General features: G+C 42.2%; 2 protein-coding genes across 3 annotated transcripts in view; both read right to left on the bottom strand.

Annotated features, from left to right (window-relative positions):
• Positions 1-122: 122 nt before the first annotated feature.
• dpm2 (dolichyl-phosphate mannosyltransferase subunit 2, regulatory) lies at positions 123-4,285 on the bottom strand. Of its 2 annotated transcripts, none has more exons than XM_048259800.1 (4): positions 4,212-4,285; positions 2,704-2,793; positions 2,501-2,603; positions 123-817 (listed from the first exon to the last, which is right to left on the bottom strand). In XM_048259800.1, exons 1-4 carry the CDS (start codon positions 4,212-4,214, stop codon positions 762-764), a joined length of 252 nt encoding a protein of 83 aa, XP_048115757.1. In that variant the 5' UTR covers positions 4,215-4,285; the 3' UTR covers positions 123-761. The 2 variants fall into 2 exon arrangements, with proteins under 2 accessions (XP_048115757.1, XP_048115756.1); XM_048259799.1 differs by lacking the exon at positions 4,212-4,285 and adding an exon at positions 3,326-3,523.
• A 1,166-nt stretch (positions 4,286-5,451) lies between these two features.
• Positions 5,452-22,703, bottom strand: part of fam102ab (family with sequence similarity 102 member Ab) — a 51,975-nt gene continuing 34,723 nt past the window's right edge. The window contains exons 3-12 of the mRNA XM_048258777.1: positions 18,884-19,004; positions 17,969-17,998; positions 13,094-13,210; positions 12,109-12,155; positions 11,568-11,722; positions 10,791-10,895; positions 10,080-10,281; positions 9,315-9,436; positions 9,128-9,197; positions 5,452-8,990 (exon numbers count right to left, since the gene is read on the bottom strand). Of these exons, the coding sequence (XP_048114734.1) occupies positions 8,945-8,990; positions 9,128-9,197; positions 9,315-9,436; positions 10,080-10,281; positions 10,791-10,895; positions 11,568-11,722; positions 12,109-12,155; positions 13,094-13,210; positions 17,969-17,998; positions 18,884-19,004 (1,015 nt within the window). The 3' untranslated portion in view covers positions 5,452-8,944. The remainder of the gene's footprint in view (positions 8,991-9,127; positions 9,198-9,314; positions 9,437-10,079; positions 10,282-10,790; positions 10,896-11,567; positions 11,723-12,108; positions 12,156-13,093; positions 13,211-17,968; positions 17,999-18,883; positions 19,005-22,703) is intronic.

Genomic DNA, 22,703 nt, shown 5'->3' with positions numbered 1-22,703 from the left:
TTAATGGTTTGGACATGAAAAAAATATTGACAATGCCAATCTCAAATACAATTCTTGAGTTTCAAAAGACCAATATGCTATTACTACATCACTCAAAATATGTGACACATCGTTGAACAAAAGACTGTTTAAATGTTTGACAACTTTATTATTACAATTCACAGGGCTGTGGAAAATATGCTCTATTCATTTTCTCTACATTACGAGAGCTTAAAAATAACCCAGTATGGTTTTCTTTCCCTCTTGTCCTGATCCTCAGTATTCACTTAGCATGATGTAACAGTTATATTACAAATCAGTCCCCACTTCAACCCATTTACAAATCAAGCCAAAACTTGACTGGACATTCTCAACATTATTCAGTGCATTCACTAGGCCTTTTTGATATTAGTCTTACTCTGACCATAAAAGCACATTTACCAATCACTGTAAATCTATGCATAAACACACTAACTGCCCATTTTCACATTGCATGGACTCAAGTGCATTTAGGCCAGAGATTCGAGTGAACAGAAGGTGATTTGAGGGTACATAAGATCGTAGAAGTGCTAACCGTTCTATGTTCAAGTCTTTTCTATCACCAGTCTTTGGCCATTTCAAGCAGTCCACCTGAGCACAAAAAGTCTGAGATATTTGGAATCCATTTTCATCTGCGAGCTCTGGTGTTTGAGGTCCATTATGCTGGGTCTGCTGCATGTAGGTGCCCTTTTTGATGGGAGTTTGATGTGTTGTGGAGGACACAGATCACTCTTTGGGATCCTTTAGTCCACCTTTTTGGGTTTGCGGTTTCTCCATGTCACCACTGCTATGAAGGTTCCTGTAACAGGCAAAAGTGAACAGCATGAATGACACAGCTTTCATACGGTTACATCAGCATCAACATCCACACTCCTAACAACCATTGTTTAAATAGCCCAGCATCTTGAAATGTGAAATAAAATTGTTTGCATTGATTGTTATTCTTGAAAGCTTCGTGCCAGTTCAGGATTCGGACCATTGCTGTAGCCTCACTAAAGGCAGAGTCCATATTTTTTAGCTGACATAAAGCCTGTGAGCTGATATGAATCTGTGTTCTGTACACCTTTTATGTCTATGAAGTATCACATTTGTTTTGCACTCCATGTGTTATTCTGTGAACTCTGTATAGTAAAAAGCTTTTGAACACGTTTATTTGAGTGTACATTAGAAGAGTGTAGCCCTTGCATATTAGTAAACATACAGACACACATAAACACAGATGTGCAAACCAATACCATGAGTCATGGAGGGGAACAGATGCTAGGCAACAGACATTCATGATGTAAGTGGGCAATCTATTGATTTATCAGCCAACTAGTACTTTTTTGTCATAATCACCATCAGCAAATTAAAGTACCCACAAAGCCAATTATAGTAACACAATGTTTTCATCATGCCAGACACCCATTTAGCGCTAAGGGAAGGTACCCAATTCGTCTAAAACCAACAAAAAGGGTCATGGTTCTTACAACATTAGATTGCACTTTAAAGGTGTTACTCCATTCTTCTTATTGTAAGTCAGTGTGACATCACAATAAGCAGTTAAAAAGGGTAAAATAACTATATTGTGTTGCTTTAAATAAAAATGTCTGCAGTCTCAAGCAGTATTGTATAACTACTGTGGAACTATGGTAAAGCTCCCCAAGCTCTAGTCCATTCTACAGTACACACAGACAGTACAAACAGACAGTACTGTATGGCAATGCCCGGTGTAAAGTTACCTAAGGTAAAACTTAAATTCTTATCTTTCAAAGCTCAATATACAACTGTATTTCAGACTGGATGAGATGAGATTCCATGAACATTTTGCTTTGTTGACATTAAGATGATCATAGATATATAAATATTACAACTAGCCTATCACACTACTACCAAGCCACTTAGCTAGTGATAGAAACAATCCTTAGCTCGGTGAATAACAAAATGGAGATGTCACTCCAACAAATTTGCATACCAACCCCTATAATGGTTAATTAACACTGGACAGGAAGGATGTTTTGAAATTGCAGTGCTTTAACATAAGGCCAGGAATGCAAACTAGGAACTAATGTCAAGTAAGATAGGTATTGCATTGCTCTCCTGTGAATGTAACTCAGTATGTTCATGGGACTCAGTACTCACGGAATCCCTCACGGGATCAAAAGAGTATATATACTATACGTACTGATACAACAATTCTGCAGTGAGCTACTTTACAATTCAAACAGTCTCTTTTGAGTCTAAGACCTCTGAGGCTTTTTGGAGACCCCAGGACACAGAGCAGCATCATGTAACTGTAGACTACTTTGCTACTACTTCACTGCTCATTTCACTGTGGTGCTGACCAGGCCACAAAAGATACAGACTGTCTGTCAGTAACATACAGTTACAAGTCCATAGTTTTACGGTCCATGCTTCCAACTCATTAGTCAGGCATTCAAACTAATGTAGCCTACCCATCTTTTACACACATAATACAAATGTATACAAATAGCCAACTTACCAACACAGAGGACCAGAATTAATGCTGCTACTCCAGGAAGAATGACAGAATATTCCCGTGGCAGGAAATATTTGTGGATCATGTGGTCACTGTCAACAAAGGGCTGAAAAACAGGTCCATGGTGATTTAAAAAGGGGTCAAGTGGTCTCAAGTAGTCAAGTAATCTAAAATGTTCATATTAATTAAGAAGCCAAGGGACCTACCAAAATAATGACCCAAATTGTGTAGTAGGTAAAAAGCAGCAAACTAAAGCCAACAAGGCCCATACCAACAACTTGATCAGCTCCGGTAGCCTACAACAAAATAGAGGCAAAATAGAGGCATAACTGAGACACTGTGCAAACCATTGACTGTAGCCTAAATAAAAACGGATTAACGTTAGCGATACAAGATTATAGCTAGCGATTGCTAACATGTACAGGGCATACGGAAATTATTCACAGCGATTCACCTTTTCCACATTTTGTTATTTTTCAGACTCATCTTAAAATGGACTCAATTCATTTTTTTCTCATCAATCTACTCCAACACTCCACAAAAAATCAGGTGTTTGGAGTGTTTTGTAAATTTATATAAAAAAATATGGATTTACATAAGTATTCAGACCCTTTATTATGACGCTTGTAATTGAACTCTGGTGCATCCTACTTCTATCAATGGTCCTTGAGATGCTTCTACAAGTTGTTTGGAGTCCTGTACCTAAATGAATTCACTGGACATTATTAGGAAAGGCACACATCTCTTTATATAGAGTCTCATAGTTGATGGTGTAGGCTATGTCAGAATGAAAAACAAGCCACAATGTCGAGAGAATTGTCCGCAGACCTGAGAGACAAGGTTGTGTGAAGACACAGATCTGGGGAAGGATATGAAAGTGTCCAAAAGCACTGTAGCCTCAATCATTGTCAAATGGAAAAGTTTGGAACAACCAACAGTCTTGTTGCCGCTCAGCCAAACTGGGTAATCCAGGACGAAGGGCCATGGTCAGGTAACCAAGGACCCAATGGTCACTATGAATGACATCAACACTTCCTTTAAGAGGATGAGAGAAGCGTAAAGAAGGACAAACATCACTGAATCACTCCACCAATCAGGCCTTTAGATGGAAGTCGTTTTTGCCGGGAGTTTCCCAAAAAGCACCCGACTCCTGACATGAGAAGTAAATCTGGTCTGATGAAACTAAGTCATCTGTTAAGTCATCTGAACTATTTGGCCACAATTCCCACCGGTGTGTGTGTGTGTGTGTGTGTGTATGTGGAAGAAACCAGGGACTGAGCTGCACTAATGTTTGTCCTTCTTTACGCTTCTCTCAACCTGAAGCGCTGTGAATAGGCCTACTTTCCGTATGCACTGTAGTAGAGTTGCAGAGCTGAACTCTCATGAAAATGTTAACATAGCACCAATAAGTGCTATGTTATATGTTAGACCGGTCATCTGGTGGTTATTTCTTGCACGCACGATTACAATATGTGTGTAAGTATGATGTATAATGACACATTAAAACTATAACGTTAGCCTAATTGACAGGGTAACGTTAGGCTACTTACAGCTTGTAGGCCTAGGCGAACGTCGTTAACGTTACATGTTAACCACATAATATCTAGACTATTCTATTTAATTTCTTTGTCATACTATCACCATATTTTCAGAATTGTTATAAAGAACAAACGTATGTTATACACGGATACATATATACAGACGACCGCCTTACCATTTCGAAGATTTCAACCAACGTGTATCTTCCGCATACAAGTGTTTCCGTGTTGTATACGAGTCCGACCCGGATATGTAATGACGTCAAATCCCTAAAAAAAATCTGTTTCTTTCCAGTTAAAACCCTTATGCTATATAGTCAGTGATCAAAACACATAAAATGGTACGGAAAAAAATATTATTAATAAATTAATAATACATTTAAAACAAAACAATATTAAGAAATAGCCTATTAGCTATTGATAATTCATATTAATAACCATTTATTTTCAAAGCTCCTGTTGTTCCCTCCCTCTTTGTGAAATACTTTTAAATTCCCATCTAGAGAATAAATCTATTAAGAATAAATCCCCACTACTTCCCTTTTGGGGGACTTGTATAAAGGGTACAAGATGGTCATCTTTATAAAATAAATGATAAAACTATTGAGTTCTCAAAGTCTTGCAAGAGAATGCAAAAGTATTGTGCTCTAAAAATAAATTTCCACCTCTAGAAAATAATTTCCACTATGGCCTCATGGGGACTCATAAGTGAAATATTCATTAGACCTAGCGTACTTTATTTTGTATATTGCTGACCACTTGATAATGAATCAATAGGCCTACAGCTTTCATCACCATGCAATTCATATTGAAACAGCAGGGAAAATAATTGTCAGCACCTTTAGTAGAACTTGTGTAGTCTACTCCAAATACTTTGGAGCTTGTAAGATGGTAACCTAGGCCTATAGTAGACTACTATGCACAATTTTTTGCAACATGAAAAAAGGACTTCAACCTATATGATGTCTTGGGATGCTTGCAAAAGCAAGTTTGGCTCAAATATTGGCCAATAGAGGGCGATAGCACTCCACAATCTCCCGCATCCTGTCTAGAGTAACCAAATACATGATGCATCAAGTAGGCTAAATGGATGGTGTTAATTTTTACCATGGTGGTTCAACACTACAAAATAACATTAAAGGTGCTCTAAGCAATGTTGCGTAATGTTACTTCTGTTGACGTTCAAACAAAACAGTTTGTAATATTTTTATGGTCCAGGTTGGACCAGGTTGTTTTTGTTGCCGTTTTTGGAGCCTGGGCTGTCCACAGAGATCGCGTTCTTTTACAGTGTATTCAGGACACAGGGAGCTAGTGGATGGTGAGATGATGTTTGCTGTGACAAAATTTTGTTTAGCTTAGAAATCATGTAACATCGCTTAGACCACCTTTAAATCTTAAGGACCAAAAACAAACCTCTTCATGATGCCCATCAATAACTTTATTTCCCCAAAATATTACATTTACACTTTTCAATAGACATTTACAATCTTTAATAGGAAACATTCAACTTCTAGAATAGAAATATAGCTCAAATCCATATCACAGTGCTCCTCCACATGCAAACCACCAGTTCAAATAAAGCCTTAGTGTGACAAATCAAGAGCTTTCAAATTGACTTTGGAGACATGTGTATTAGAATCTGTGTATTATATTTTATCTGTATTTGTGTAGGTATAATAAATACATCTTTGTTGTCATTCTAAAAAATAGATATCTTGTTTTATGAAATAATCTGATCATATTGTTATATCCAGACATACTGAACTTAGGTGTAACTCTTGTTAGGTCAGTTTTACATAGTCGACTAGGTCAAACAACCTTGAGTGGGGGAGTCTTTGACTTTGCATAGCTTCAATTGCCTTATTACGACAGAGGAGATGAGAACATGACAAATAATTGGTGTTAAGTCATTTTCAATTGAGTTAATTCTCACAATTTAAGTGCTGCTGTCTTGAACAATACTCAACCCGTGGTTCAAGACCAAGGAAGATCTATGGAGATCCTTTGGAGATTACGGCAGGCAAACACCGGTAGATTTGACCACAGGTTTGTCCACATACCTCTGTACAATGTTCAGCATTCAATTATCTCTTCAGAGTCTCTCTGAAGCACGTGACTTCATGTGGAAATTGTAAATAATAACGTTTTGTAAATACATTGAGAGACTGGAGCAGCTAGAATGTGCTGCATAGAATTGGATGAAGATGTGCTTCATGGGAGACTTTGTAACGGCAGACATGCTGTTACGATCTGCCAAAACCAATATATCCATTTCAACTTTTCACCTTTAATTTGTAGAACAGATCTTTGAACTTAATTCTAAACAACAGCAACTCACATTAATTAAAAAGTATATTATTTTCAGATGTTAAAAATCACAGATTATAGTCAAGTATGAAGGAAAACACCACAAAAGAGTCCCTCTTATACAAAACAGAAGCACAGAACCAGACGCCACCAACTGCCTGTTATAAAGACATGAATACATAAAGCATTTAATCTGTAAAAAGTTCATATTTTACCACAGAAAACAATGGATCTCTGTTGAGCTTCACTGATAAGGGGGTCACAGAATGAAAATGTTAAACCAGCCAGCTGGTTTGAAAACACCAAAAGTGTTACCGTTTAGTAAAAAAACACCATATGGCTAAAGGAATGGTCCATTTAAATCAGTATGGGCAGATGTAGAGAAGAAAAAGACAAAAGTTAGTCAAAGTTCCTTTCAACACACAAATCCACTCACATTCCCTATTGGATTTTTCAAGATTACGGCCAGTGAATCTGGTAGTTATTTCCACAGACACACAAACAGATTATCTGCAGATGACTGGGTGTGTTTTAGGTCGGTGTCATCATCATGCATGTTATTTTCTTTTTCAGTCGTAGAGGTATATTTTACAGACAAATAATATGTGCACTGTTATTTTGAGTAAGCCTTGTGAGTTTCGGAGTAGATGTAAAAATAAACCTCGACATAATTTGCCCATTCAACTGTCCATTAGGCAAAACTACATAAACCACGAGTGTAAATAATGATATAAAATGCTGCTCTTTTATGTGGTAATTCTAACTCTAGCATACATTCGTATAATGATACCACAGTCATGCTGAATTGTTGAGGATGAGTAAAATGAACAAACAATTCAGAACAGTGCACCAACACAATGGTGTCAATCGAATCCCTTATTGCACAGACATAATGTTAGAAGAGCCCTGGCCACCAACATATTACAGTCAGTTTTGCACACTTTCTCTGCACTCTCAGGTCAACTAAGAGCGAGATTTTTGCCATGCATGAAGTAATTGGAAACCCATAGAGAATAGAGGTTTCTATTCGATCTGTCAAAACGTACAAATACAGTCACTCACACACACACACACACACACACACTTTTTCAACAAGGAGGTACAGGAGGCGCATCCTGTCAGAAAAGGCCATTGTTTCCTGGTGCGCTCCAGGTGCTTGGTGGAAAACTGAGGCCTCTTGCCAAGATGAAGATCGTGACTCTGACTCATCAGCCCTGATCTCATCCTACCCATGATGCACCGCTCGCATCCCATGCGCCAAACAGATGTTAGGGACATTTAGCCCAACTGAAGCCCAAGCAGTTTGCGCATTACCAAAGGAAAGGCTTTGATCACTGCATTTAATTTCACTCTGGGAGTTCAGAGCTCAGAGAAGTAGCGTAGCAGCTCAAACACACTCACACACACACACACACACACACACACACACACACAAACACACACACACACAGTGAGACCACAAATCACACTTTAACCAAAAGCTAAGGCAAGCAAAAAATAAACAAAGAATCAAGGCAACAGAATCCTGTTGTCACCAGACCAGCCAGTGGAAGCAGAACACAAGCGCATGACACACACACACACACACACACACACACAGTCCTGTCTGAATTAGGAAATCAAGACTAATATCCAGTCACCAGCCACACTCAGAGGTGACTACAGTCATAATTCCACTAGAACCCGTCCTATGGTTCTTTGTATGGCCAGCCACACAGAACCGCACAGTATTAGCCTGCTGCACCTCCCAGTCACCAATACCAACTGCTAAAACATGTTCATTTTCAGTGATCTGGCTTGGCTAAGAATTAGTGTTATCCTCAGTTATGTCGGAAAAGGAATTCGATTTTTAATTTGGTGCTGTGATTAAAACCCAGTATGAAATATGAGGAAAAAGGATCTGTTTGCCTCCTTTAAAGGGTTGTAACATATTTGTGTGGCTACCTTTAAGAGAGCAGCCAATCAAAAAAGCAGATGAAAAACAAAATTGATGAAAAAAGAGCAAATAAAACAGTTCAAATGTAGCAGAGCAAAGAGAAACAAAGAAAACCACAGGTTGAAACCACTGGATTAACTACTTCTACCAGTAAAGTACATTTTGGATTGACATGTAGTACATACATGACATCCATACAACATGCCTGGGCCAGCCCTTCACAGTGTTGCACTACATTTCCCATAATGCCACAGTTTGTGGCACATCAAGTACACTTGCACTTAGATCAGGTTCTAAAGCATTTATAAATAGAGGTTTTAGATCAATTAACTCTGTATCATATAATCATGTAATAACACAACCCAGTACACCTCAGGTGCTTAATAGTTTTGCAGTATGATGTATAGGGTGCAACCTACAATTTATAGGACAAACAACTCAGATAGCGGTACACATCAAACATGTACACACAAGATTTGCGTGATTTGTACTGCGATCGTCCACTCTCAATGTATGACAAACAGAGAGGACGGCGAACCAGAGGTCTCAACGTCCGCGTTCCCCCCTCCTCTTTCCTTTTAGCGGTCATCGGATGGAGGGATGAAAGACGACAGAGGAAGAGAAAAGAGAGAGATGGGAATCGGAAGGCGAGGAAGTCTGTTCCTTTTAATGACTCTCGATCACCACCGGCTCAAAGACTCCTGCCGTCGCCCTGGATACGATGGAAATCAAAGCACATAATCAAAGGGGTTAGGTCCTTCGTCACTGTCACCGCCACAGGCATGGTGGAGACAAGGTCTCATCCAATAAGAGTGAACATAAGTCCAAATTCAGCGAAGCGGTGCTCACCTGTTCCCCAGCTGGATGCCACTGAGGGCTGTGGTGCCGTCTCTGCTGACAAACAGCCTCAGATTGCTGTCTGTGTAGCCGAAACAAAAAGATTCCAGTGAGGCACAGCTTGGCTACAACAACATGCACACATCACGTACTGTAGCAGTGGAAACTACTGAAGGAGAAAAGTCAGCTGATGGAATACCTTCGTTGTTGCTAACGTCAGCAAAGTTCTGGCTCTGAACGATCTTCTCCACGATGTCGTCGGCATCAATGCGCGTGTCGTCCACCCAGGTGGGATGACTCTCCATAGAGTCTTTCTTACGTCTGTTGATGAAGAGTTCACCATGTTTCAATTGGAATGAATGAAATGATGCCTTTCAGTCTGATCTTACAATTAATGTTCAACATATAATGTCTGATAGCAATGAATTGAACCAATCAATTGAGTCTGGTATTAGATTGGGTATTATACACGCTACTACATGAACATTTACATTCATCCATTTAGGGGACACTTTTATCCAAAGTGACTACAAATGAATGGTAACATCCAAGCTATATTGTGACAGGAGGTCATAGGGTCACAATGAATGTTACGTTGAAACCAGAGGATTAAAATGCAAGTTCAAAAGATTCCAGAGGAGTAGTCAAAGGAGGAAGTAGTAGAAAGACGTGCACGTTTAGCGTACTGGGTTTATTCGTTTGTAAGGATAGATAGATAGATAGATAGATAGATAGATAGATAGATACTTTATTAATCCCCAGGGGAAATTCAAGGTCTCAGCAGCATACATACAACACAAACACATTCTTTAACAGCAGAAAGAGTAATTAAAGTATATAATATAAAAACACAACTAAGCAATAAGGACAGTAGAAGATAAAGAATATACTAAATATACTAAAATATAGACGTAAACAGTCTGACCTCTACAGGAACATCTACAGCTCAGGGTGCTTGTGTTACCTGGACGGCCTGTTGGAGAGCAGGACAGGAAGTGGGGGGCGTGGAGGTCTCTCAGGGCGGGTGGGCGGCTCCTTCTCGGACTCGGCCGCACCTTCGGTAGGCGTGGCGACGCTCCCGGAGGCGCTGCTGCTGGTGGAGGTGTTGCGGCGGTGCGACGTGAGGTCAGTGAGGCTGGAGGAGCGCGAGTGCTCCGTGCTGTAGCCTGCAGGGGGCGACACATGGACCCCACAGGTCAGTGGGAGAGACACACTAAAGCACAATCAATCAGCAGCACAGATGGCTTTTGAGAATCTTTTGGAACGGTCACTTTGTCAGTATGATAGCGGACCTATGGTCACTTCATCAGTATGATAGCGGACCAATGGTCACTTTATCAGTATGATAGCATACCAATGCTTGTTGAATGGTGGTGTTCAAACAAAGATACCGCGGATCTGCATTATTGTAGACACAGCAGAATAACAGGGTTGGACTGAAGGTGCTTGCTTACGTGGTTGTGACTGAGATAAAGTCGATGTTTGGTGTTTTAAGCCCCCAACGCCGTCTTCCAGGCAGTGCTGCATGGAAGGCACTAGGGTTAGGCAAGGGTAAGGGTTAGGGTTAGGGTTAGAATTAGGATTTGGGTTAGGGTTAGGTGCCTTGAAGTCAACGGTCGCAGCGCTGCCTCGAAGTCAACGGTGTGGGCTTAAAACACCATCGAGCGAGTCTTACCTGACACTTTGCTCTGCTGGCTGGCATAGCTGGAGTTTCTGGAGTGCCCCGTGTGGAACACTTCATCTGGGCTGGACATGTTCTGGTCCAGCTCCTCTGGTAGACCTGAAATGGAACCCAGCGCACACAAATGTGTCACAAAACTGTGGTACACTGGTGAATGTATATGTATATGTATATGTATATGTACAGTATATGTATATGTATATGTATTTGTGTACATGCATACATATTCTGTATTTACTGTATGTGTGCATAAGTATAAGTATATATACTCTTTTGATCTCGTGAGGGAAATTTGGTCTCTGCATTTATCCCAATCCGTGAATTAGTGAAACACACTCAGCACACAGTGAGGTGAAGCACACACTAATCCCGGCGCAGTGAGCTGCCTGCTACAACAGCGGCGCTCGGAGAGCAGTGAGGGGTTAGGTGCCTTGCTCAAGGGCACTTCAGCCGTGCCTACTGGTCGGGGTTCGAACCGGCAACCCTCCGGTTACAAGTCTGAAGTGCTAACCAGTAGGCCACGGCTGCCCCCAAATATGCCCCACACATATATGTGTATGTACAGTATATGTATATGTGTATGTATAATATATGTATATGTCTATGTCTATGTGTGTAGAGTATGTCTATGTCTATGTGTAGAGTATGTCTATGTCTATTGTAGAGTATGTCTATGTCTATTTTGTAGAGTATGTCTATGTCTATGTCTATGTCTATGTGTAGAGTATGTCTATGTGTCCATGTGTCTGTGTGTCCTGTCACAGTGCTTACCGGTGCTGATGGCAGAGGGCCTGGGTTTGAGAGCTCGTCCTGCGGAGATGCCAGGAGGAAGAGACGGAGTGGCATCGGTGCCCTCTCCTTTACAGTCCAGCTGCAGGGAGGGGTCCTGTCCAGCGATGGTGATGGTTTTGGCTGTGCTGAGGGGTCTGGTAGACATACAACAATGGCTTGTTTATTGTATTGTATTAGCTTGTTTATTCATGTTCATCAGCTGGCACAGAATGGGTCTTAAAATGTCAACTTGTTGGGCTCTGATCCAAATTGGCCAAAAGTTTGCTTTAATTCACAGCTTTAAAGTTTTTATTAGCTGGTCATCTTTGCGACTAAAAATATATTAATTCATTTCAAATTAATTTGTGACATAAAACTGATAACAGAAGCTCCCTTAGCATTAAGCTGCATTAAGCTCATTTTATGAATTCTGAAGATACAGCAAACTTTTCAGGTGGTTCTTCCACTCTTAAGCAACAGGGGGCACCAGAGGTCTCATTTTGAACCTGGCAGAGATGCATGAATGTGAGGAGGCACTCACGTTTTAAAGCAAGGGTCTCCAGACAACAGAGTCATCCCAATGGTAACCTGAGGAGAAATAGCAACATTATCCATAATTAAAATGGCTGTTACCCACGGACACTCTGAACATACAATGGGAAATATACTACAACTCCCACACAACTGCACGCATGCGCACGCACACGCACACACACACACTCACACACTCTCCCTCTCCGTGGCAACATCCAGACACATTCCTTCACTAAATATTTTTACATTTTTTTACCTAGGGTTGAATAGATTGAATGGCCCATTCAGTTGTAGGTCTACCTAGCCTGGGTTTAACTGTATGTTTCGCCCACTGCCGAGTACCATAAGGTGTCCACGGCAACCCTGGCTTGTCAGAGGACACTCTGCTCCAAAAAAATATCTTTTAAAAATAGAAACGGAACAATCTCTCCCACTGTTCCATCTATGTCCTCGTGCCATCATGTGTCAGTCTTACTAACACAGACATTTCCGCCGAGTGGCGCCGAGTTTCCATGGTCTGTGTTGTTTGTGTTATGGTCCCCCACATCTGTTGTGAAGGAGTGACTAACTCTGAGGAGTGTGCTTGTGCATCACCCTCCATTATAACTGCAGTGTGTGCAGAAGAGGAAAGCAAGAGACGCACATTAACTCATTACGTCTTTCAGTCTCTTCTGTTCTTCTATCCATCCCTCAACTCCATCTATCCATCCATCTATCCATCCATCTATCCATCCCTCAACTCCATCTATCCATCCATCAATCCATCTATCCATCCATCAACTCCATCTGTCCATCCCTCAATCCATCTATCCATCCATCAACTCCATCTGTCCATCCATCTATCCATCCCTCAACTCCATCTATCCATCCATCAACTCCATCTGTCCATCCATCTATCCATCAATCAACTCCATCTATCCATCAATCCATCCATCCGTCGATCTGTCAACCTTTTAGTTTTGCACGATGCACACTGGCCCTGCGCAGGTTACCTTGAGTATGGAGTTGTCCTGTCGCGTGTTCTTGGTGTCGTAGCCCTCGAGGATGCAGCAACGCACGGTGGAGCCTGAACCAGCAAACTCCGCCATGTTGAGATCGGCAAAGCCCAGCTGCAGGAGAGGAAACGTGGTACGTCAGCGTGGGACACACACACACACACACACACAAATGAATCTTTTTAACAGAGATAAACCAAGAATCTAGCCCCTCAGCACAGGATGCATCCCTGCACTCGCGGAGCAGGAATTCGATTAGAGCCAGAGCTTCTTCCCCTGTTCGTTTATAATTCTCCCTAAATAAAACATTAATTTGCCGTTTCCTGTTGTCTTGGAAGCTCTCTGCATGGCTGGGGAAGTTTGTTCCTTTTTTGAGTGACATTATTCAGAGTAAAGGGACTCTAAGGATGTGTCGTTAAGACTTGCAATACGGAAGAGAAACACAGTTGGGCCCACTGGCATCATTTACATGCAGCAGAACATGCAGCCATGAGTGTCACAATTGCTTCCAGGTGACTGCTCCTCTCTCTCTCTCTCTCTCTCTCTCTCAGAGAGGGGGGTGGGGTGGGAGCACTCCATGGAGAGTGCTGTTACATAACCATAGGCATGTGCATGTGCGACACAGGCAAGGCCGTCCATCCGACCATGATGATTGTGTTGAGTGAGCAAGGCCACAGCTTCTCAACCTCCTCTCTCTCTCTCTCTCTCTCTCTCTCTCGTCAGTCTAAGTGACTTGTGTTTGGTTGTGTTAGGCAGAGCTCAACTCTCTCTCTCTCTCACACACACACACACACACACACACACACACACACAGAGACAGACACAGACACAAACAAATGTGCACACACACACATACACAGATGCACACATATACACACAAATAACCCATTAATTTCTCACGCTCTTTTTCACACAGACACGTGCAGCACTGGAACAATATATTCCAAGCAGCTGCACATCTTTGCCTGTACCCCTGCTGTCTCATGCATCCATAAAAAACACACACACACACATACTTGTGTCCTCTCCTCCTCTAACAGACACACTCGCGTCCTCTCCTCCTCTCTCAAACACACTCGCGTCCTCTCCTCCTCTCTCAAACACACTCTTCTCCTCTCCTCCTCTCTCAAACACACTCGCGTCCTCTCTTCCTCTAACACTCACTCACTGAAACATTTACTACCACATGTATTCACTTTTTTAAATATGTTGATTAAGGCATCTGTTTATAGACAAATGTAACTGACCCAGCAGACTCTGGTCCTCCACAAAAACTCAGCGTCTTTGTGTCAAACTGGTTTACATTTCCCCTTTTTCTCAGTTGCTTTGGTGTTTTTCTCACATCACTATTAACATTTGCACAGCAGTTAGTGCATTTCTCAAAACAATTAGTGCAAACTGCAAAACCTAGTGGATAACCTGCAAAAGCATGTCACTTGCTCAAAATGGTCCATTCTTCAAAAGGAAGTATTTATGTCTATGAAACTGCCAGTGTCATCAAAAGGAGAAGTCTTGACACCATCGTTTATGAACAAGATAGTCAAATGGCTTTGTCATGTTTTCATTACGACAGTTTATGCTCTCAGTGTTTTCCCATGCAAAAAAATGTCAGAACTCGGTGACACTACCTGAAAATGCTCAAGACGGCACTATACAGTACTTGTACAGCCATTTGAAAACTACAGTAAAGTTACAAATTGCTGTAGTTTGGGGAGTGAGTACAAGACACTAAATATGTACGTTTCAGTTTTACTGTATGCTCTTTGCATTCTACAGCATTGTGACAGAATTTGATAACTAGTTCACCAATTTTGTATGTAATGACTCAAGCAATGAAATGAAGACTATTAGTTTTATTGGGAACGACTATTCAGAAGTATAGTTCATTTTGACTGACATGACAAAGCCACTGATAGATATTCAAAAACATTTGCAATTTGTTCAGAGGAAGGAGAAATTGTTACTAAGATGTGGACAAATGACTAAATGTTGTGGAGGTTGAACTAATAGTTATGAGAATTTTCATTCTGATCTGAGAAAAGCACCAAAGCGACTGAGAAAAACTGTAATAGCTCACTTATTTACGGAATATGACTGTGTAATTGCAGACTACTGACAGACTACTGAGGATGAGCTATATCTACCACACCAACCAGCCTGGCTAGTTAGGGCAAGCATTGAAGACATAGGTTTAAGGTCAGGTGGCACAATACTCTTTTCCAAACTAGCTTATATCTATAACGAATATCTGGATAAAGTTGTCAAAGTCGTTAATCGCCTTGGAAGCCATTTTATGGTCTTTCCTCATAGAATCCATTGGATGTCAGAGGGCAAACAACAGTGCAAATAGTATTCTGCCCTCACAGGGTGTGTGTTTAAACACAGACAGTATCGTTTATGGGCAGTTAATGAGCTTTATTGCAGATTAGCGTCCTAGCATCCTAGGGACCACCTGGTCAGTGCACATGATCACATTGATGACGATTGAGACCTGAGACTGTGTCCATGGCAACTAAGGTTCCATTTGCACTTGTATGTATTCTCCCTCCAGTGGTCTTCTGTTCTCCACTCTGGCCATCTCTCTTCTGTTCTCCACTCTGGCCATCTCTCTTCTGTTCTCCACTCTGGCCATCTCTCTTCTGTTCTCCACTTCTGTTCTCCACTCTGGCCATCTCTCTTCTGTTCTCCACTCTGGCCATCTCTCTTCTGTTCTCCACTCTGGCCATCTCTCTTCCACTCTGGCCATCTCTCTTCTGTTCTCCACTTCTGTTCTCCACTCTGGCCATCTCTCTTCTGTTCTCCACTCTGGCCATCTCTCTTCTGTTCTCCACTTCTGTTCTCCACTCTGGCCATCTCTCTTCTGTTCTCCACTTCTGCCTCTGCCAGGTTCACATGTGACGCTAGCCAACTAAAAGAGCAAACATTTCCCACTTAACCATAAAACAATCACAAATCTTATCGGAGTTAGCTAGACTTAGCAAGACAGTTTATTGCCCAAGTGACCCTGAAGGCTTCAGTAAAATATATGAAGGCTGTTTCCAGGCTGTTTCCAAAAGGCAAACAGTGGCGCAAGTGCTTGTGTCCTCTTCAGCCCCCCTCCCTCTGCTCCCATGTCTCTGGTCCAAAAGGTCACCCTGGTCTCGCCTCGTCTCGTCTCGTCTCTGTTCCCATGTCTCTGGTCCAAAAGGTCACCCTGGTCTCACCTCGTCTCGCCTCGCCTCTGCTCCCGTCTGCTAGGTCAGCAGAACGCTACGGAGCGTGGAGCTCCTGCCGGACATCAGGGCTCAGCAAACCGCCAGGAAACAAGGGGGACACGGAAGCCTCGTCGGAAAGATAACATCCTCAACCGACAACTCTCCCTCTCACCCATCATGCTCTCATACATATACACACACACACACACACACACACACCCCACATTCTCCCACACACGGACACACAAATTCACCCACCCATACACAATCACACATATGAAGACATCTATTCTGGTGTGTCAAAAAATGAATGACCTAAAGTGTTTCACAACCACTAGTTAAGTATCCCTCTCAGAATGACTAAATAAATTCACTCCTTACGAGAGAGCTCCAATAAAAACATTTACAGCCTCGCACAACTTGTTGAATAACGCTATAAGATATAACAAAATGGTCTTAAATTCAAATTACCTTGACATAATCCTAGGGCCACACAGCAAGGTCACTCTTACATCACTGACATTAATGCTATGGTCATTGAGGCCACTATGCCTAGAGATTGGCATGGTTTTATTTCAGTGAGCCTAATAGCTGGTTTGATTTGCATTGAGAGATGATCTTATGGAAAGTACCAAAAGTACCAGCCAGTCGTGAGATATGGTGAAGGGTATGTTATGATGTGGGGTTATTTTAATTCCAAAGGCCAGGGGAACTTTATCAGGATGCATAGTATCCTGGATCAATGAAATAACTGGCCTTTAAAAATAATGGGAATTTAACATAGGGGTATGTATGCCTTATGAGCCCCTGTATTTTAAGGAAGAGCATTTACTTACGATACATTATTCATTCACAAAGAAAATTGGTGTCCTTAAAGGTTGGATTTTTCCTCATTTTTTTAATTAAGGCATTAAGATCAATTCCCAAAAGTAAAAGATGATTTTGTTATTCCTCTTTTAAGTCAACTTGCGTATGTACAGGGTATGTAAACTCCTGGTTTCAACTGTATCAGCAGCCTCATGAAAATCCCTGTGAAGCCTCAACAGTCCCACCCCCTTTACCCACGGCTCTGCCATCTCCCCTGGGATCTCAGAACATTCCAGAACAGACAGGGGATCCCGTGTGGAGGCCCTGTTAGGGCCTGCCCCAGCCAAGCACAGACCACACACACACACACACACACACACACACACACACACATGACTGACAGAGCACCTTAAAAAAGCTATGAATAACCTGAAGGGCTATATTATCACCCACTGACTCAACACTGCCCCTTATTCAGCACTAGTTTATCACAGATGATAAGAGAATCTACATACTGAAATGTAAATCTATACTATTTTGGGTTGTACATCCATTTTTGCCTCTCAATTCATTCCATGAAAGCATGCATCAGTGTGTGTTGGTGAATTACACATCATGAATTTCCTGTGGTGACCACTAAAAGATGGAACGGCCCCACAAAGCCGTTCCATCTTTGTGAGGTCATTATGAAAGCCCCTGTTTCCCTCAGAGTGAGGGAAGGCCATGTGGTGGGGGGTGAGAGAGAAACTGATATCAAGCTGGGGCTGACCCTGAGTCACCAGTGTGTGTGTGTGTGTGTGTGTGTGTGTGTGTGTGTGTGTGTGTGTGTGTGTGTGTGTGTGTGTGTGTGTGTGTGTTGTCAAATACCAACCTTTGAAAATGTCTTTCCTCCTTTGAGCTCCTGCAGAGTGAAACAAACAGAGAGAAAAAAGAACAAATGACTATGTGACAGATTTCCCCCACACTGACAAAGCCACTGCCCTAAAGTACACTCCTGACCTTTCACCTCCACTGATCCATAGTCAGTGTGCTCTCACACCAAAAGCCTGCCACAGATGTCTTTGCTGCTTGTGACACTGACAGCAGATCAGCCGCTAGTTATACAACAGGACAGAGAGAGCTCGTAATGCCTGTGCTGTGTATAAGGTCACTATGGAGACAGCAACAACAAAGACGGAAGGATAGTGGTCATGTAAATTGAAAGGGAACTACAATACATTCTAATCAGTAACCATGAGAGTCAAACATGGCCATGTCGGTGCTGGTTATGGAACCGATTTGGCCCAGGTCTTAACCGGATTCATGCCAGAGATGGGGGCTCTGTGGTCTCTGGTATGTTGGCTGTTGGCTGTTGAGTGTTGACAGGGAAACCCACTCAATGCACTGAGCAGTTTCAGAAATTCACTCGGTGTTGGGAAGTCACCAGCTCTGCTGGGAAGTAACTGGAGAAAAACGCAAAAGGTTGCAGCTGACATGGAGTTCCATTTGTGCAGTCTAACTGGCTTTACAAGGAACCAATATGTGAATGGGTATTCACTGGAGCTAACCAATTACCCAAATTGAGTTGCGGGATTGATTGAATTGACGTCTTTACATTTTCTGAGCCTCAAATGATTAACTGACCCACTGTTTGGTCTGCCCAGTAGGTTGAAGACATATGACTGCAGTGGAGGGTCACTTGAATGTTACTCCAAAAGAGGGAAAGAGGGACAAGAGCAGGCTATACGAATGTCTGTCTGTCTCTGTGTGTCTTTTGTGTGTGTGTGTGTGTGTGTGGGAGACTCACCTTACGCACAGACACTCTACATATGCAGGGGTCCAGAACACCTGTGGTGGGGCTTGCGCTCATCTTGCACACAAAGGAGAACTTCTTTCGCCAGCGAACACAGTTCTCCTGGACCTCTTGTCTATAAGAGAGAGAGAGAAGAGAGAAGAGAGAGAGAGAGAGAGAGAGAGAAAGTAAGAGAGAAAGAAAGAACATTGTGAGCCATACTCTTGTGTAAAACTCCACCCAATTACATCTGACATGTTCATAAACATGGCTTGATATACTACACTACCATCCTGTCAGCATGGCCATTGTTCTCTAAAGCAGTGTTGAAATAAGGGAGGATGGAGTTGAGCGGTTTGTGCTTAGTGCATTCTCAACAGCAGTGTGTCTGGGTCTATGGACCAGGCCCGGGCATGCTCAGTCAAACCTAAACCGCAAGACTCCTTGCTGTGGCTGCGGTCCAAGCTCTCCTGTGAACCACACACAGGAACAGGCCTTTTGGATCTCTGCACCCTGTGGGAACGCATCGGCCCGTTTCTGAAACGCAACACCCTGTCAGTGAGCCTGGGAACAGGGGCAGTCAGTGGAGTCTGGGCTCCTGTCCCCATGGTTACCGCAAACGGCCCAGAGGGACCTGTATGTGTTCAATAAAGCAACACTTGTTGTGTCTTCAAAACAATGACACATTTTAAGATGAACACTTAAGATGAATCCTCTCCATGAAAACAAACATGGAGGACACTGAGCGTCGTGAGAATGTCTCAAAAGAAAACAGTTTGGGGACGATAAGAGGCCAGTCAGAATGCTGACTCATTGGGATGGAGTAAATGTGCTTACTAGGGCAGATGTTTGCAAAAGTGTTTTTTTTCTTCAGCAGTGTGAACAGATCAAGTTGATTCAGCAAAGCAAGTCACGTTTTTGTTTTTTTCCTCTTATTTGTTTCTCATGAAGCCTGCTGTGATTGTTCTCTATGTATAAACCAGAAGGTTCCCAAGCTGCGAGCTGGCTGACCTCATTATCTGTTATTCTCTTGGCAGACTGTGCTGTGATGGCAATCATCTTTTTTGCACTCCTCACTCTCCCTCTCTCGTCCTCCTCCTCGTCCTCCTCCTCGTCCTCCTCTGCACTCTCTCTATTCCAATCCCTTCCCTTCTTTTGCTTTTCATCAAAATGCAAAGCAACAACAAAATAAAGCACATCTACAACCACTGCCAAACAGCCGTTTGAAAACTGGATTAAGGTTAAACAGAGACAAATGTCTATACAAAGGTATTGAGCAAAACCCTCAGATAACCATGACAACAGGGCAACCAGAGAAATCCTACTTGGTAACATAAGCTTTTTACAAATACCACCAACAATTATATTATTATGCTGCTTTTAAATATTGATGTACTGATTTGAGAGCAACTGAAAAACAGTATTTGCATAGCACCTGTGAGCTACCTGTTTTCATAGCTGTCGAGACATGCCTGACTAGTCATGGGTTGATCAAGTATGAAGTGGGAGTTATAAGCCATAAAAGTGAACTCATCTGTGTTGCTTCAGCCTTTGAGTCTGTTGTAAGTATTCATAGTCTACTGTTATAGGACACAGTTATAGGACCCAGGGCAGGGGTCACCTCTGTACAAGGTGTCCTGCCTGGCACTCAAACCGTGATCACTGCAGACCTGGGGGTCGTTTCTAGAAAGCATCATTTGCTAACTTGTGTCGCAACCTTGGTAGTTCGCTCCATCGTTCTTGGATTTGGTGTTTCTAGAAAGGGTAGTTCAAACTCTCAATCACAAACAAGGAGGCAAAGTTTGGTCGTTTGAACTACTGCCCCTAGGCAGTCGCACTTGTGTCGTTCCTTGGTAGTTCCTGTTGGTGTCCGGAGCGCCTAACCAAAAATCACAACCGCCTAAGCAAAAATTGCGAAGTGGATGTTTATCTTGTGACTCAATGATTGATCTATCCTGTAGCTTAATTTTGATTAAGACACTGACTCCCCTACTTTGCTCATTCTTGCTATTTATGTTAATTCAAGTATTGCCTTGCTTTTAGTATTATAATCTTCACAGACCCTTACAACAATAGTGACAAATGGTGTAGTGGCTAAAGCAGATGACTTATTATCCCAACGTTGTAAGTTCGATTTTCTTATGATGTGAAATTGTCCTCTTGCTTCTCGCTACCTGCAGGTGAACTAGTGTGACATGTAGATTCAATTGTTTGACTGATGTCTTGTACCTATTGTCTCTTGATGTAGAGTAACTATATACATACATATGTATGGTCAAAACTTATTGTTGTGTCTCGTAGGCCTACTCTTACTCAGAGATGAAAAGAAGAGATAGGATGCGAACTCCGGCCGAGCGCATAGTGCACTGACGCGCTGCCGTTAAGCCATGAGACAATTGATAACATTTGCGATACCCAGACATTTGTCCAGGCTATACATTTTTTTTCAACAGATATTTAACACAAATAATGGCACATAGGCTATTGGTCGGCTTCAGTAAAATGTTTTATATACTTGCAATTAATAGGTTTAGGTTTTTGCAGATGACAATGACAATGCCAGCATTAATCACTCGGTTTAAATGAGAAAAATGTCAACATAGGCTGTGGCAGAGAATTTCTAGGGGGTGGGGTATTACACGTTGCCACTGTTTCCACCAATGATATCTATCGCTGCATCATCAACAGCGATAGATATCATTGGTGGAAACAGTGGCAACGTGTAATCAACAGTCGGAGGTAGCGAATTGCGACACAGGTACGATGCTTTCTGGAAACAGGTGTAACAATGTCGTTGTTTGGTCGCAAGTTGCGTCGTCCCATGGTGGTTGCGCAACGTTGTTGCTAACTTTTCTAGAAACAACCCCCTGTATAGTTTCATGAGATTCACCTCAGTGGCAACCTGAGTGGAGACCAGACTAAATGACTTCAGAATTGAGTTTTCCTTCATTAACCTGACCTGAGCTCAGTTCAGTCTGACATTTCACTGGCATTCAGATTCAGATTCAGCTTCGGCATACTTTATTACCATAGTGAACAAAAACAGTCAAAGAACAAAAAAAATATGCTTGTTGCAATTACTTTTTTCTCTCTCTGTGTGTGTGTGTGTGTATATTTGTATGAGTTGGTGTGGCTCATGGCTTTGAAATAACTATGCCCACTGGGCTGTGAGCAGAAACTGTGTGAAGAGGCCTTTCTGAGGCAATATTCTTTTATCTGTCCCTCAAGTACATTCCCACTCCTGTCAAGCCCGCTGCACACACACAATCAGTCGCAGTAAACAATGCCGAGAGGCAGCCAGTGGAAAATAATGCCTTTGTACACCAGGTTTCACTGACTTCATTATTTTCAAAAGAAACCTTCAAAGCCCTCGTGCTTGTCATTCAAGGGCATGTACACATCATTTGGGCCACCTCCGGGGTGGGCTCGAGCATACGGAATGGACTGCCATGATCTGATGGGGGAGTGTGAGGTCTAGAAAAGCAATGGACCATAGACTAATAAAGAGGGATAGATAGATGAATAGATTGATAGATTGATAGATGGATGGATGGATAGATAGATAGATAGATGGATAAATGGATAGATAGATGGATAGATCAATAGATGGATAGATGGATAGATAGATAGATAGACAGAGTAAGACAGACTGACAGACAGATGACTAAAGAAAGAGAGTATTTCTAGAGGACAGTATTTCTAGAGGACATAATCTTTCCCGAAAGCTGGCTGTCACTCCAAAGAGGACTCAAAGTCCTTCTGTGGTCAGGGGCAGATAAATCAGGTCCCCTGCGAGAGGGGTGGCAGTAGCCCGCACGGGCTGCCTGGTCTCGTG

This window comes from Alosa alosa, chromosome 12, assembly GCF_017589495.1.
Source record: "Alosa alosa isolate M-15738 ecotype Scorff River chromosome 12, AALO_Geno_1.1, whole genome shotgun sequence".
Classification (NCBI taxonomy): Eukaryota; Metazoa; Chordata; class Actinopteri; order Clupeiformes; family Clupeidae; genus Alosa; species Alosa alosa.
This window is presented reverse-complemented; position numbering and strand designations above follow the sequence as displayed.

What these genes read in the sequence shown, in the direction of transcription:
- dpm2 (XM_048259799.1), bottom strand. Translation starts at nt 3,403, where the DNA reads ATGATTGAGGCTACAGTGCTTTTGGACACTTTCATATCCTTCCCCAGA. An exon ending in CAATTTGGGTCATTATTTTG is followed by an intron (nt 2,604 to 2,703) that starts GTAGGTCCCTTG and finishes CCTGTTTTTCAG; the next exon opens with CCCTTTGTTGACAGTGACCA. An exon ending in AATTCTGGTCCTCTGTGTTG is followed by an intron (nt 818 to 2,500) that starts GTAAGTTGGCTA and finishes TGCCTGTTACAG; the next exon opens with GAACCTTCATAGCAGTGGTG.